The 16,609-nt window shown below is 40.4% G+C and overlaps 1 protein-coding gene across 1 annotated transcript in view; it reads left to right on the forward strand.

The window, feature by feature from the left end:
* The window catches only part of LOC115461877 (mitogen-activated protein kinase kinase kinase 1-like), a 94,552-nt gene that overhangs the window by 950 nt on the left and 76,993 nt on the right, over positions 1-16,609 (forward strand). Inside the window, exons 2-3 of the mRNA XM_030191937.1 lie at positions 3,455-3,603; positions 12,164-12,285. Of these exons, the coding sequence (XP_030047797.1) occupies positions 3,455-3,603; positions 12,164-12,285 (271 nt within the window). The remainder of the gene's footprint in view (positions 1-3,454; positions 3,604-12,163; positions 12,286-16,609) is intronic.

Genomic DNA, 16,609 nt, shown 5'->3' on the forward strand with positions numbered 1-16,609 from the left:
CAGCAGAGGGTTTCCCCCCATTGCTAGAGCCCAGTCATTACAGGATTTAAAAAAGTGACTGATGGACAGTCTCAAGCTCAACCGGACTTTGATTTGACTGGATTCTTGGAGTCATCCCTGGAAATTGTGACTGAAAGAACTACCTTAATTGCTACCTTTGCTTTGGAGATAGATCGTAATAATATTTTCAAGACTTATTTTCGTCATGCAAATGCAAACTTTATGGGTTCAAAGATACAAATTTTCCCTGATTTAGCGAGGGATACTCAAAAGAGAAGGAGAGAATTCTTCTCTTATAAGACAAGAGCTCTCAACTTAGTAGCAACTTTTCAATTCAAATTTCCTTGCAGATGTTTGATATCCCTAAATGCTAACTACGTATTCTTTGATCCTGTAAAGTTGCAACAATTTATTGATTTACAGGAAAGCGCTGTTAAACATTGAATGTGCAACCCAGTGAGAAATGCTATAAGTGGGCTAGCAGGATAAACTGTTCTTCAAGTTTCTTTGATTAATTAACTAATATTTTCTTTTTTCCTGGTACTTGGATCATTGAGTAGTGGACAAAGTTTATAGAGAACTTTATTTCCTTAAAAATTCTTTTGGGTTTTTTTTCAGTATTTTCTGAATATTTCCATTTACATTATATTGTGAAATGTAAAAAGATATAAATAAAGAATTAAAAATAAACAATACTTTGTAATTCTATTTACTATGTAAGCCGCATTGAACCTGCTGTATGTGGGAAAGCGCGGGGTACAAATGTAATAAATAAGATAATAAGATAGATATATTACTAAGACATTTTGAGCTCCCTGGAATTCAGAGAACGCACTGAAACCCCCTCACTTTTAATCAGTTTTTTGATGCTGAAAAAGATTTAATAGTTATTTGGAGTTTATGTATGGTACCTTACAACATTATGGTTTTGAGGGTCAGTTTGTAGCAGTGATACACACACTATACTCGGCCCCTCATGCAAGAGTGTGGGATAATGGCAGAAGTTCAGATGATTTTGCTATAAATAGGGGAACCTGCCACTGATGTCCACTATTCCCCTTATTATTTTCTGGACCCTTTGATATGAGATATTCTCACTAATCCGGGGGAGATAATATTTTTAAAATAGCAGCCTTTGCAGATGATCTATTGGTTCTTACTGATCCTCAGAGCTCTCTCGAAGAGCTGCTGGGCATTTTTCAAGAGTATGGGGATTGTGCTAGTTTCAAATTGAATCTGTCCAGTTCTGAGGCCCTGGCCACTGAGGAGTAGGTATTCCGGACTTAGAGGGGAGTCTTTCTATTGAAATGAGCCATACATTCTTTCTGGTACTTTGCCATGCTCTACCAGGTTGTTATGTTCCCTTAGTGTGAGTCATCTTTTAGTCATGACAAGAAGGCAGTTGGAGGGCTGGATGACTTTGCCCTTGTCCTTGTCTGGTAGAATTAGCCTATATAGATTGGTAGTGTGTGTTCCCCAGTGGCTTTATGTTCTGCTGGTCCTGCCTATCTGCCTCCTTAGGAAAGATCTTTCACAGGTAGCAAAGTTACTGACTAAATACTGTTGGAGTGGGAAGAAGGTGAAATTTTGCCTGCCCTATCTTTATGGTAATTGGTGAAGTGGAAGGTTGTATAACTATGCGTGTCTTTTGCGCCATTTAGGCAACTGGCTATTGGATAGAACAGACTGTACTCCAACTGCTTATGAGTAGTTTCTCTATGCCCCATGCAATGTTTGATTTCTCTTACAAGTTCCTCACTTCCTCCTACCCAATTTGTTGAGGAATAGTATTCTGTTTAGACCCTTAAAGGATACTTGGCTTAAGCTGATCCATTGGCTCGGAAGTGCTCCCTCAGATACAGAACAATTGCCATTAAGGGGTAATTTGTTATTCCATCCAGGGATGGATAACTTTACCTTTGTTCATTGGGAGAACCAAGGATACAGCTTTGTGGAGAGTGTGCTGACTAAGGAGGGGAAAATTATATCTTTTTGAGACCTTTCATCAAAGGGGGGAGGTGCAGTGGGGGAACCAATTTGCCTTTTGTCAACTAAAACACTGTCAGCTCCTTAGACTCCGATAGGTTAAAATCTAAGTGGAGTGGAGGAGTCACCTAATGGTTCTAGCACCAGTCTTGACATCCAGAGGTGGCTGGTTCAAATCCCACTGCTGCTCCTTGTGATCTTGGGCAAGTCACTTAACCCTCCATTGCCTCAGGTACAAACAATTAGATTGTGAGCCCTCCTGGGACAGAGAAATATCCAATGTATCTGAATGTAACTCACCTTGAGCTACTACTGAAAATGGTGTGAGCAAAATCCAAATAAAAATAAATAAGTTATGAGGAAAATTGAGTTTTGTTTTTTGAAATGGTAGCGGCTAACAGGTTGACTATTTTGGGTCTTTTTAAAATAGCTCAACCCTTGGAGGGGGAAAAGAGATGGTTAAAACACGATGGGAGGCAGATCTATGGAGATCGCTCCTGGAATGGAATGTGGAAGGTACCATTAGTAAAGTACCTCAATTGTCTCTGGGAGCTGATCTTAGGGAATGTGTGTTTCGGGTACTCCATAGGGCCTGTTTCATTCAGGTACAGTTGTGCAGGGCAGGGGGACTAACTTGTGTCCGTTGCGACAGGGAGAACAATACTTTTTACCATGCTATGTGGACTTGCACATTTATCCAACAGTTCTGATCTGGGGTAACTTCCCATTTAAGCAGCTTGTTCCACTGGAGAATCCAATTTACTGTGAATCTGGGTTTTTTTGATCAGGTAGGAGGAATGGAAGGGGTGAGTAAGGACAGGCAGACTCTCCTTAGAAAGTTTATTTTGGTGAGGAAAAAGTGCATGTTCCTGGGTGAGCCTGGAGCCTCTATATTTCTGGTCCTGGTGAGCCCGCGTCCATACTCTGGCACTGTGGGAGGCCAGAGATGCAACTGCATCTGTAAAACGAGTAACTAAATATCTCTATTTGGGATTCCTACTTACAGTCAGTATCCCCTGCTGCATGGAATTTGATCCTGAATCATTTATATTCCCCTGGTTGATGTTAGGAATTTTGTTTTGTAATACTGTTCTTGCACGTTTCTTGACTTTATGGGGTATGGGTTTAAGGGTGGGGGGTTGGAGTTTCGTTGGGGGGAGGGGGGATAGCGATATTTATGTGCATGTTGGTGGGGAGCTATAAGAGTCCAGGCTTCTTGTCATTTTTGTATAGTATTTTGCAGTTTTTCTGTGTAGAGGAATATTACTGTTCTTTAATTAAAAAAAAAAAGTTTGAACATAAAATTCCACAGGGATGTTAAGTCATCTTACTTAGTAGTGGATGGTGGCTCATGTCAATAATATTTTTGATAACTTTTTTCTTTTTTATGCTTCAAAAACCTCATCCAAATTGGGAATATCTACTGTACAAATGCATTTGTTACTCTTTTTTTTCCTTCCAATGTTAGGTTGAGAGTTTATTTCAAAAATATCACAGTAGGCGTAGCTCAAGGATCAAGGCTCCATCTCGTAATACCATCCAGAAGTTTGTTTCGCGCATGTCAAATTCCCATACATTGTCATCATCTAGTACCTCAACATCTAGCTCAGAAAACAGGTTAGTACCCTTTAAAGAACTTACAGGGGAAAAAAAAGCAAGTGTTTTAGTCATTGTTTACTTAACAGTTGGTAAGTGTACTGGTGGGAACTCCCGGATTTTGGGCCATGTGTTAAATTATGGATAAACAAGCTTACATATAGAGCAAAGTTAGTGAGAATCCTGATAAAGTTATGGTCATAAGTTAATGTTAAGTTGTTCAGAGCACATTAAAATTTTAAGTACAGAGTTTTGTAATGGAGAACAATCCAGGATAACATATGCATAAGTTTACATTTTTATGGTGTATGGTTAAATATTTATTTTCAGATTAAGCCTGTCTGAATCAGAGCATCCATGTATGTGTTGGAGAAAATTTAAGACCTTTAAGAAGATGGCGGAAGTTACGTCTTTTTACATATCTTCAATAATGGCATGCATGGAAGCTACCATCAAAGTATAGTTTGTAGAATTTCATTATGTCTCTAGTTAGAGCAGGTGTTCTCAACCCAGGCTTCGGGACACACCTAAGCAGTCAGGTTTTCAGGATACCCACAATGAATATGCATGAGAAATTTGCGTGCACTTCTTTGATTGTATTCAAATCTCTCAATCATATTCATTGTGGGTATCCTGAAAACCTGCCTGGCTAGGTGTATCTCGAGGACTGGGTTGAGAACACTAAGTTAGATTGTATAGAAAGAGGATGGGCAACATAAGTGTTGTTGTACAGGGTCAAGCAGAGGAGTGAAGGAGTAGCCTAATGGTTAACACAGTGGGCTGGGAACTGGGTTCAATTCCCACTGTGGCTCTTTGAGATCTTGGGCAAATCACTTAGCATTTCATTGCCCCAGGCACAAAAGATTAGATTGTAAGCCCACTAGGGACAGAGAAAGTACCTGTATGTAATAGGTAAACTGCTTTGATTGTACCACAGAAAGGTGGAGTATATCAGGAATCCATAAACATTAAACCTTATATCTCAGTCTTGCTGCTGTATGAAATTCACATTTAAAATTAAAAAGAAAATGAATATTTTCACATTCAACCAGAGGTTCTTGACCCAGTCCTTGGGACACACCTAGCCAGTGAGGTTTTCAGGATGGCCACAGTGACTATGCATGAGATAAATTTGCAAGAAAACACACAGGCAACCAATCCATAAGATCCAGCACGGAGAAAAAAAACAGTAGATTAAAAATCACAAAGTCCATTTTATTCACCATATAACCAATAAATACATAATTAAAAACCTGACATGGCAATGTTTCGCCCTATCAAGGGCTGAGTCAGGAGCTTGTAATAGTATCCAGAGGTGTTGTCTTAGAATATCACCTACATAACTGCTTTGAAGGAAAGAGTTTGACTCAATCGGTGATATTCTAAGACAACATGTCTGGGTACTATTACAAGCCCCTGACGCAGGTCTTGATAGGTGAAACATGGCCATGTCAGGCTTTTAGTTTATGTATTGTTTTATGTGGTGAATAAATTTGATTTTATTCCTGCAGTCTACCGGGGGGGGGGGTGTTTCTCAGAGATAAATTTGCATGAACTACCTCCATTGTATGCAAATGTGTCTCATGCATATTCTTTTGGGTATCTGAAAGCCTAACTGGCTAAGTATCCTAGGACTGGGTTGAGAATCACTGCATTTGATCATATAGTTGCACTATATAGGTTTTATTTAGAAACGTAACGCTGAGTGCTTTTTGAACTGATGTGTTAGTATATTTTAACACTAATTCCTTCTCTCCCTTACATTCTTCTTTCTTGCCCTTCTTGAAGCACTGCTGCCTGTACTTCATCTTTGTACCAAAGCCAGCCGCTTCTAAACACAGATGCACCAAGGACAGGATACTTCTAAGCAGTTTATTTTTCTCTCTTGTTCAGCCAGCAGGGTGGCTTCCACCAGCTGCAATATGCCCTGCCCTGCTGCTCTGTTTATGTCATCTACAGCTCCCTGCCCTGTGTGTTTGATCAGCGAACAGTTGTAAGCACCTTGTGGGCCATGTCTGATCTCCAAGCCTGAGAACCATTGAAATTTGCCAGCAGGCATTTAATAAATTATGTGATGAGACTGGCCCAACAATCATGTAGTGTACTATTTTGGAGATTGTGTATACTTTTACAGAGTAAGTGTTGGAAGATCCCATGCTCTAATTGTGAAATTTAAAGTTCTGTCTAATATGCTTTTTGTCTGGAATTCACTGTTTTGAATGACAAGAATTCATGATGACTTTCACATTTGATCTGCTGTTTATACTAGGCACGTCCATCTATTAATTGCCTTACCAGGGCTCCAGGCAGCATACATAACACACATTAAAAGCTGTCTGGTCAATATTCAGCTGGTGGCAGTCGGCGTTTTTTAACACTGGCCATTGTCAGCTAAGTTAGACCTGGATATCCAATGCCAGGCCATGTCTGGGCACAGGCATTGACTATCCATGTCTAACTGGATTGCTGCTGGCCATCCAAACTTATGCAAGTCTCGATGAATGCCAGCTGGGAGCGCTACATAAGTGGATTTGTCATATTCTTCTACCCACTTATAGCCCCTCGCTCCCTGGTAGTCCAGTGGGGTGCCTAGGGAGGAGGGGTCCTTACTACTGTCACTAGCAGCTCCATCAGTAAAATGGTCTCTGCAAGCTCTAATGGTAGTCTTGCAATGGCCATTTTACTTATGGATCCACTAGGGGCAAGAGCAAGTGGGGATTGCTCCTACCTGAGTACCCCACTTGTCCACCAGGGAGCCTAAGTAGGTTTCTTTTGGGGTGGACTGCAGATGGGTGAGTAAAGGGGTGTCTGATCTCGCTGGGAGGGAGGAGGTGCAGCTACTCGGAAGCTGTGCTATGCCCATCGTTATGACCACGTGTCGCCGCCCTACAAAAGTATCATGGGCTACTGATCCATCACCGCGTACTTTTTAAATTAATAATTTTTACATTCAAGGGCCACAGGCTCAGCCTCCCTCGTTATCTCTCCTCTTTCACTGTCCCATTTCCACCAGCCCCTCTCTCACTATCTTGTACTCACCAGCCTATCTCCTTCACTCAGTATACGATCACCGCGTAGTCTTACCTGGCCCTAAACTTGCTCAATTAGAATCTATTCATCATCGTGCCTTTTTCTTTGCTGCCCCTCACTGAAACTCCCTCCTGCTAGATACTGTTCAGAAATTTCATTTAAGAATTTCAAATCAAGATTAAAGGCCTGGCTGTTTGCAGTGGTTTTCACCACAGCCTGAAATGTTGGGACCAACTGCTGCTGTCCACTTCCCTGTCCTCCTATTTAATCCAATTTTATCCCTTTCTTCTTTACACTGGCTTTCCATTCCCCCTCCTTTTTTTTCCCTCTTACCCTTTGAATGCTTGATCTATCCTCTTGCCTATCAGTTTTGTAGTTCCTTTTCTTTTCTGATGTTTGGATTATTGTAAACCACCGAGAACTGCCAGTTAGTCATGGCAATATAGCAAATTCTAGTAAACCATATAAACCTTATGCAGGTGTCAGGTAACATTCAACACTAGTCACTGCATAGCTAAGTGACCAGAGAAGACTGCTATTATGCGGTCCTATTTGGTTGCTTAGCTATGTGGATACCAGCAGTGAGTATTTTTATTTTTCTGGGTTTGCTCACACCTCTGAGTGTTGTTGGCACCTGCATAGCTGTTTGCTTCTCCCCAACTCCATCTTCAGAATGCCTGTCTGTTGCCTACTTTAAAAAAGGCTGGTTAGTGCCAATATTCAGCAGCACTGCCCAGTTATGTGCCACTGAATATCAGCGACTGGCCTTCAAACCATGATTTAAGTAAGCAGGAGACTCTCTTGCCTGCTTTGAATATCTGGTCCTATATATAAAATCAAACTGAACTAATTAAAAAAAGTACTAAAACAAATCATCCAAATGAAACTAAGGGCTCCTTTTACAAAGCGGCACTACTGATTATCGGTGTTCTAAATGCAAAGAAGCCCATTCAGTTCCCGTGGGCTTCTTCGCATATAGCACACACTAATCGGTAGCACTGCTTTTAATTGGTAGCACTGCTTTGTAAAAGGAGCCCTCCGTCAATAACCTAGTATCTTTTAAAAATGTTATGCTTTTGCATTTTACAATTATAAATCAAGATAACACTTAACATCTGAAAAAAATCCTCATTACAGGCAAATGTAAAATTACAGAAAACCTTTCCAAAGAAGAAAAGCTCATCATAACAGGGACTATAATCTTATGAAACTTAAAAAAGAATAAAAAGGAAAAGGGAAGAATTACAGAAAAATACTAGTTAACTGGAGACTTCTTTAAAGTAGTACCTAGAAGAAATCATAGGAAACTTCTCATTAACAGTACTCACTACCCATTTAAGACCTGCCGTTACAGATGTCATGGGCCAAGAAAAACATAATTCTTAGAATCTAATTTAATAAAATATTTACGTGGAAATTGAAGGAAAAATGTCCCTCCCAGGGCCAAGAGTTCCAATTAAAAGCCAAAAATGCATTTCTTCTGAGCTGAGTGGCCCTGCAAAGGTCAGGAAATATTTGCATCTTGTGGCCCAGAAATTCAACATGTTTATAACAAAAACACAGTCTGAGGAGCCAATTTCTATCTGGCTCCAAGGCAAATGAACAATCAAAGTAGCTTTAGTCACCACAGGACTAGACCCCTCCAGAAATCCGGATAGGTCAAAGCTATCTGATGGTTGTCTTTTCTTGCTTCAGTCGGGGGATTTCCTCATCGGTCTACATAGTACATATGGGTTGCTGGTAGTAAAGACTCCTTAGGCCAGTATTCCCAAACCTGGTCCTGGAGGCACCCCAGTCAGTCAGGTTTTCACACTATCCACAATGAATATTCATGAGAGAAATTTGCATACACTGACCCCACTGCATGAAAATCTCTCTTAATGAATATTCATTGTGGGTATCCTGAAAACATGACTGGCTGGGGTGCCTCCAGGACCAGGTTTGCGTACCACTGCTTAAGCACTTGCAAAACCTCCATAATATACTTTTTAAGCATATCGATTGGTGTACTGTAGATTTTGAAAAGTTGATAAATCGCTAATTCAAGCTCCTCTTATAGTTCTCCAAGGTTTCCAGCTTCTGGTGAGTTACCATTCGATCTTTAATTAACAACCTGTGATGATCTTTCAAATTTTTAAAATCCTTTTCAAATACCAAAACCTGTTTCTCATACTGAACCAAACGTTCATCATGCCGAGTTACTTGTGACCTAGAATGCACAGAGGTCCTCGTAAAGAATCGGTCTGTATTTCCACCTTGGTAAAAATAACCGATTTGGAAATAGAGGGATTCCCAAAGCAAATTGCATGCAAATGAGCTGGTCGCTGTTTTTGCGAACAGACTCATTTGCATGCAGTAGGGGGGAAGCCAGTCGGTCAGCTGAGCATGCGCAGAGCAGCCAATCACTAAGCGTGGCTACTCTGCGCGTGCCGCAAATGGCTTTCATACCCGCACGTGTATGAAAGCAGTAGAGAGAGAGCCTTTTATCTATTTTCTTTTGTTTTTGCAAGCACAAGCATCAAGTTCCAAAGGAAACAGTTCGGTGCCAGAGCCAAAAATCTGTAAAATAAATGTATTTGCTAAGAAAGTTCACTCCATCACCTGTTCTTAGACGCAAACGATAAAAGCTGAGTGGTTAAAATTGTTACACCCACCCAAGAAAGCTAGAAGATGGGCTGTCTTCTTACCTGATGACGCTTGAAGAGGAGCAAGGACTTTGCTAATTGCTTAAGAGGTTAGGGAAGAATGAGCCAAAAAAAAAAAAAGGGCACTTTCTATAAGAGGCAGAGCCATGCAAGAGAGGGAGAGGGGCGGGTTCGCAGCAGAGCACGGGGGTGGGGGAGCTGTCAGCTGCCAGCTCCCTGATCCGCTGCACAAGCTGCAGGGGAATTCCTAATCCTTGTTGCCGGTTCTCTCACACTTCCAGCCCTTTTTAAATTGCTTTCCTGGGGCACTTGCTGTCCCCCCCCCCCCCCCCCCCTTTGGCGGTCAGCAATCTTCCTGTCCCAGCCTGCAGGTCCTTCTCCTGCAGGAGTGGCAGAGGACCCTTGCAACAATGAAGAAATGTCAGGACTGATAGCTCCAGACCTCTCGTTAAATTTTCCATAGTAAATGTAGGGTGCTGCTTCTGTGCATCGCTCTGAAAACGGCTGTGCATCACTTTGCATGCACATTTGTATAGTAATTATAATAACTTTGCATACAATTTTCGTTAGCTGCTACGTGTCAGGAAAAGAGCTTGAAGAACACTTTTTTGCATGTCTCGTTGTATTCCTTGTTCGCTAAACTGGCTAGAACTGGTGTAAAAACCACGTTGCTGGCTCGTTAGGTTTTGTGCATTTGGACCTGGGTCTGCAGATTGTCTCCCTCGTTGAAATTGTTCAAATCTATTAAGCAAGACCCCAATTTCCCAGTAGTGTCCCAAATCTCCTCTAGTGTGATCTTCTCTACTCCTCTCCTCCCCACACTGCTAGTAACTGTAGTAAAAGAATGGGGGGGGGGTCTAATAAGCAAGCTGCCTTGCATTGTTCCAGCTCCATATTCAACTCCCCCTCACCAGGGGAACTAGGCTCACACTCCGTGTCAACTGGGAATGCCGCAGCCCAGTCGGGTCAAACCATGGCAGTAGCATCGGCATCTACTGGCTTCTCCTGCATCGATGTTGTATTTCCAATTCCGGGTTGTAGAGGAGTCTTGTGGCATTCGGGACTCACGGTCATGTTGTACCATGCCTCCTTCCTGGGGCACCTCTGCCCGAGTTTTAACGCTGGCTGCGGGAACCGCAGACTTGAGATCTTCTGCTGAGCCAGAGTCACAAAACCCTCCGGACTCGGACAAGTAGGTCTGTGTTTTTCTCTTGTGTTTAACCATTGCTGAACTCGCAAGCAAGAAGCAGAGCTCAGCAACTCGCATCTGCCTTCAGCACCATCTTGACTTCACCCCCACCCCCCAGTATAAATCTAAAATTACAAAAACAATTGTAAATAACAGAGTAAGCATGTATAAACCCATACACACACTCCTTACCATTAATTCTGTTTTATTTAGTGTCCTATAAGGGTCTTGAAACAGTATTCTCCAAAACATGCTGTCTAAAATCTAGTGGAGGCTGCTGTCACACTTTGCTTTTCACTGACATGTATCTCTCCCACTGCATTGTGTTAAGCAGTGTTGTGGACAATTACATCATCTGACAAATATTTTGCGGGCCATGCTCTACCACTTCTTCCTACTTCATCTCTCACTGAAAGTCTCTCTAGTGTGCCTGATGCTTAAGTTTGCTTTCTTTTCAATTATTCTCTCCACCCATTTTAGCCTTTATTCTTTATATGAATTTAGCTCACACCTTTTCATTAGTAGCCCTAGATGGCTTATAATGGAAGTTTGTTTGAGGCAAAGAGGATGAATTACATGCCAAAGGTACAGGGAGTGTCATCAGGCTGTGAGTACGGCCTTCCTAGTTTTTTGCTTTCTCTCTAACCACTAGGTTACTCATCCACTCCTTTTTACTGATGAGCAGTTGGTAGTCTCATATTTTTAGCTATTCAGTATTTCACATATTATTTTACATCCATTAAACCTTTTATCCCCAGATTAATAATAGTTTTATTCAAACAAGTCATATTTAAAAGTGCTCTTTGTATTTTCTATACCCTTTATTTTTGACTTTCACATGTATAACTTGTACTCATTAGGCTTCAGGATTGAGGGACAGGTTTTTTTTTTTTTTTTTTTTTTAATGAAGTTATGCTAGAGTTTTTTTTTTTTTTAGCACAGTGGTTCTCAAATTGTTGGTCCAGATCCCAGATGGAGTTGCGAAAAGAATGCTCTCTTGCCCTCTGGACCTCTGCTGTGACCTAAGCACAGTAGGCAGTCAGTATAGGGCCTGTGAAAATTCACAGGCTCTGTCTCCTCATCCTGTGTAAACTTCCTGTTAAACTGGAAACCCATGTGAAGTACTGGGGGTGAGCACACAATGATTTGATAACACAGGGCCCTGTGCTGACTACTACTTGTGATACCACTGCTCCTACCCTCCTACTTGAATGAGAGAGGAGGGGAGGGGATGTCTGTTTTGTTCTCATCATCATCGTCATCATCTGGGGTTAAAATTGAGATATAGTGGATAAATGTTTGAGAAGCACTGATAAAATGGGTGCCATGGTTGGTTTTCGTTCATGTATATGTTCAGTATAAGTAGTTCATTCTGTTAACTCCACAATTTAGGGCTCAGTTGTGACAGACTTGTATCCTAATCCAGTGGTTCTCAACTCAGTCCTTAAGGGACTTTCAACCAGTTGTGTTTTCAATCTACCTACAATGAATATGCATGAGAGAGATTAACATGCAGTGCCTCCATTTCATGCATATTCATTATGCAAATCTAACCAGACTGAGTGTGTCCTGAGATGTGGGTTGAGAATTACTGCTCATATTCAGGGTATTGAGGAAGCATGTTTCTATATGTAAATTATAGTAATGATTGGCAATAGGTCAGTTGCATTATATATATTGATAACATTTCTTTATTTTTTTCTACTGTCATTTATAGCATGAAGGATGAAGAAGAACAGATGTGCCCTATTTGCTTATTGGGCATGCTGGATGAGGAAAGCCTGACTGTTTGTGAAGATGGTTGCAGAAACAAACTACACCATCACTGCATGTCAATCTGTAAGTCATTTACTAGCTTTTCCTTTTTTTTTTATTCTTTTTTTTGATAGGTAGCTTCTGTTCTTAGATGTTTATAAATCATAAATGTAGATGTTTATTTCCTGGAGTTATTTTAGACTACAAAATGTAATATTTTTGCGCTGCAGGTGTCATTGCTGGGTATATTCCCCCTCCGAAAAATACACGCCACCTCCCCCAAAAAGTGCCAATCTGTAATAGTTCTAGGTAGTTTCCAATAAAACATAAATATGATACAATAAATTTTATGCATATGAGGAGTCATCAGTATCGAAGAAATATACATACAGAATGGAGGATCCGAGGCAGGCAAGGGGAAGTGGTGTTTTTATGAAGTTTATCAAATATACATATATTTTACGTTTTTTGCTTTAGGAGTATGTTGTCAGTGTGTAAGCCCTACTCTGATTTCTGAACTTTGTTTTGCTACAATTCAAAGCATGAGTAGGTGTGGAGTAAGAGTAGTGAAGATTGAGCTTTTTAATATTATATTTTATGTGGCTTGAGCTACAGTAGTACTGACTGTGGTATTTTCAGTATCCTGCTGAAGTTAGTATCTTGGGAGTCAATTTTCAAACCAATTTAACCGGTCAGAAATGGCTCCTGACCAGTTAAATTGCTTGTTTGGGGCTAACCGATCATATTCAGCAACACTTAATTGGATAGCACTGCTGAAAATGTCTGGTTAGCATCTAACTTGAATCCTACTATTTTGGGGGCATTTCAGAGATGGAGTCAGCACTTGGCCGGTTAAGTGCTGATATTCAGAACTTAAACTAGCCATGATAACTGCATAAATAGGACTTACTTATGTAAGTGCCAAATATTGCACTCAACTGGCTATGTTTTTGGTGGCTTCGTACACCCAGAAATTCAGTGCTGGAGCCCGGATATGGCCCGGCATTGAATTTCCGTGGATAATACCAGAGGCAGTCAGCAAAATGCTTATCGCTGCCTCCTGAATATTGGGCCTACGGATTCTAGTTGGTCAATCCTGTGGCAACTTTGTTTTCAATATTTTTTATTTACAGTAAATTACAGGATTACTATGGCTCCAGTCTGACAAAACTGAAAAGAAAAGGGCTTTATGTATACAAATTCTGGAGGGTTGTTTTTGATTATATTTGCTGGATCATCTTGTGAAGCATTTCTGGCTTTTTTTTTTTTTTTTGGTCACATTCAGAGTTGTAATGTGATTTGGAGCCAGTGACTAAGCTACCAGTAAATTATTATTATTACATTTGTACCCCGCGCTTTCCCACACAATGCAGGCTCAATGCGGCTTACATAGTAATTTGAAATACAAAGTTAATAGAATTTTAATAAAACAGTAGTAGAACAATGTAAAGTTGGGCTTAGTAGTGTATGATAAGTTGAGCTAGATAATATATGACTAGGATAAAAGAGGGTAGACAGGATAGGATAGTGTAATTTGGGAGAAAGGGTAAGGAGGGATAAAATTAAGGAGAGATGGAAAGAGAAGGATGGGAGGTTGGTATTTAAGTCAGAACAGAATCGGGGGTGGAAATTGGTGAGATTAGATTGGGGCATTTGGGTAGGCTTGCTTAAAGAGATGAGTTTTCAGCATTTTTCTAAAGGGCAAGAAGTCGTTTATTAATCGGATTGGTCTGGGTATAGCGTTCCAAAGCTGGCATCCCAAAAAGGAGAAACTGGATGTGTAGTAGGTCTTGTACTTAATTCCTCTACAATTAGGAAGGTGTAGGTTAAGATAAGTTCGTGAAGAAATAGATCTGTTTCTAGCAGGGAGGTCGATCAATTCATTCATGTAGCCAGGGGATTCGCCGTGGATGATCTTGTGGGTCATTGTGTTGATCTTAAAATTTATTCTTTCTTTGATGGGGAGCCAGTGAAGCTTTGCTCGAAGAGGTGATGCACTTTCAAATTTTGATTTGCCAAAAATAAGTCTGGCAGCCGTGTTTTGGGCAGTTTGGAGTCTCTTCAGTATTTGGGTTTTGCATCCTAAAAAGACACTGTTGCAGTAGTCGGCGTGGGTAATAACAGTAGACTGTATCAGGTTCCGGAAAGTGTTGAGTGGGAGATAAGGCTTTACTCGTTTCAGTGTCCACATCATATTAAACATTTTCTTCGTGGTGAGCTTAGCGTGGTTATCAAAAGATAAATGGCTGTCTATCGTTACTCCCAGTATCTTTAAGTTGTCAGATATGGGGAGTTTGACATCAGGGGTGTTGAGAGTAGTCGGGAGATAAGGGGAGTATTGGGAAGAGAGAACCAGGCACTGCATTTTTTCTTTATTTAATTTCATTTTAAAAGCATTAGCCCAGGAGGTTAGAGTGGTAATGGCAGTATTGATTTTGTCGTGGATTTCAGATAAATTGAATTTAAAGGGGATATATATGGTGACGTCATCGGCGTAAATGAAAGGATTTAGACCATGTTTGGTTAGTATTCTGGCCAAGGGGATCATCATAAGGTTGAAAAGTATCGGGGAGAGTGGAGATCCCTTTGGTACTCCACATTCTTATGACCATGGGGATGATAGATTTGTAGCTCCTTTGACTTGATAGGATCTGGTAGTAATGAAGTTATTAATCCAGTTGATAATGTTTCCACCAATCCCAAGTTTGTCCAAGAGTTTGGTAAGGATTGAATGGTCAACCATGTCAGAAGCGCTGGATAAGTCAAATTGTAAGAGGATGATGTTGTATCCGTTTGCTATTTCAAGTTTGAATTTAGATATTAAGGTTAGAAGAACCGTTTCAGTGCTTGTGGGCAGGTCGGAAGCCCGACTGGGACTCGTGGAGGATGGAGAATTTCTGAATATATTCATTAAGTTGTGAGGTCAGTCTGTTTTCCAATAATTTGGTGATTAGAGGTATGGATGCAATTGGTCGGTAGTTGGTAACGTCATTCACAGGTTTCTTTGTATTCTTTGGGATAGGTGTTAGTAATACGCTACCGTGCTTGGTGGGGAAAGAGCCTTTTTGAAGTAAAAAGTTTAAGTGGGAGGTGAGATCGGAGATAAAGCATGAAGGGGCGCTTTTCAGAAGGTAGTTGGGGCAGGGGTCAAGGTGGCATTGTGATATAGAGAGTTTTGATATGGTTATGATGACTTCTTCAGTAGTAAGGGGGTAACATTAGTCCAGTAACGGTCAGCAGGTGTTTCATCAGTTCCAGGGTCCAGTACGTCAAGGAAGGTGTCAATAGTGGAGTTATCTTTAGAGATTGAGTTACGAAGATTAGTTACTTACCACTTACTCTAAAAGGTTGTCATCTAGATATCCTTTAGATGAAGTAGGCCTGAAGAGATGTTTGAATCAATATCTAGCCATTGGACATGGCCATTTATTTCTCTTAGATACTTTGTGACTTTGGATATTAAAAATATACATATCCTAATTTCAGTCTGAATTTTGCTCAAGAAAGACACAGATTTCTAAAAAGATCACGTGTTTCTTATGAGTATTTCCAAAAAGTGTATAGAATGCATCTCTGACTTAGATTATACGAGAATGTTAAGCTTAGATTTAGGATCAGATATGAAACCGAATATTGTATAGAATAGACCTAAGTAACTTGTAAAAGGCAAGAACTGCATTCCATGCTGGGGAAAGTTGGGCATCTTTAACCAGTGATCAAAAGTAGAGGGAGGTTGTTAAATTGTTAGAACTTACATGATGGGGTAAAAAAAAAAAAAGGTTGTATCAAGCTGTGTTTTTGGTAAATGTGAAAATTTTCTAAAACATGGCAAAATAACTTCTAAAGTAAGTAAGAACTCCGCTGCAGTAGGTCTTCTGACCCAGACTTAAAGCAGCTTTGAACAGCAGCAAATACTAGATTTGAGAGTGGTTCCCAAACATATCTATGGGGACTCCTAGCCAATCAAATTCTCAGGGTCTCCTCAGTGATTATGAATTAGAGAAATTTGCATGCTTGTTCTTATTTATATCCACACTAAGTATGCATGAGAAAAATTTGTATATCTGAAAACTTAACTGGCTGGAATTCCCCAACAGATAAGTTGGGGTCGGGGCACTGTTTTAGGTAAAAAGAGAAAACAAAAAGATTTACCTTAAAAACACCTTCATCTTTCTAGAATATTTTCTTTATTAATATTTGTCTCTGTGTAGTGTCATCAGGTAACAGCAGGTGTAGTGGCAGTTGTGACACAATTTTAACATGCTTTGGACAGAGTGTGGTAGTAAAGGCTAGGAAGAGAAAAACAGACAAAATCTTTTGAGGCAGCAGCTTGAGCATTGCTGGGTGACCAGAATTGGATCAAGAGAGAGTGCTAGATATGATGCATTTAGATTTTAGCAAAGCTTTT

This window comes from Microcaecilia unicolor, chromosome 2, assembly GCF_901765095.1.
Source record: "Microcaecilia unicolor chromosome 2, aMicUni1.1, whole genome shotgun sequence".
NCBI classification, from domain to species: Eukaryota; Metazoa; Chordata; class Amphibia; order Gymnophiona; family Siphonopidae; genus Microcaecilia; species Microcaecilia unicolor.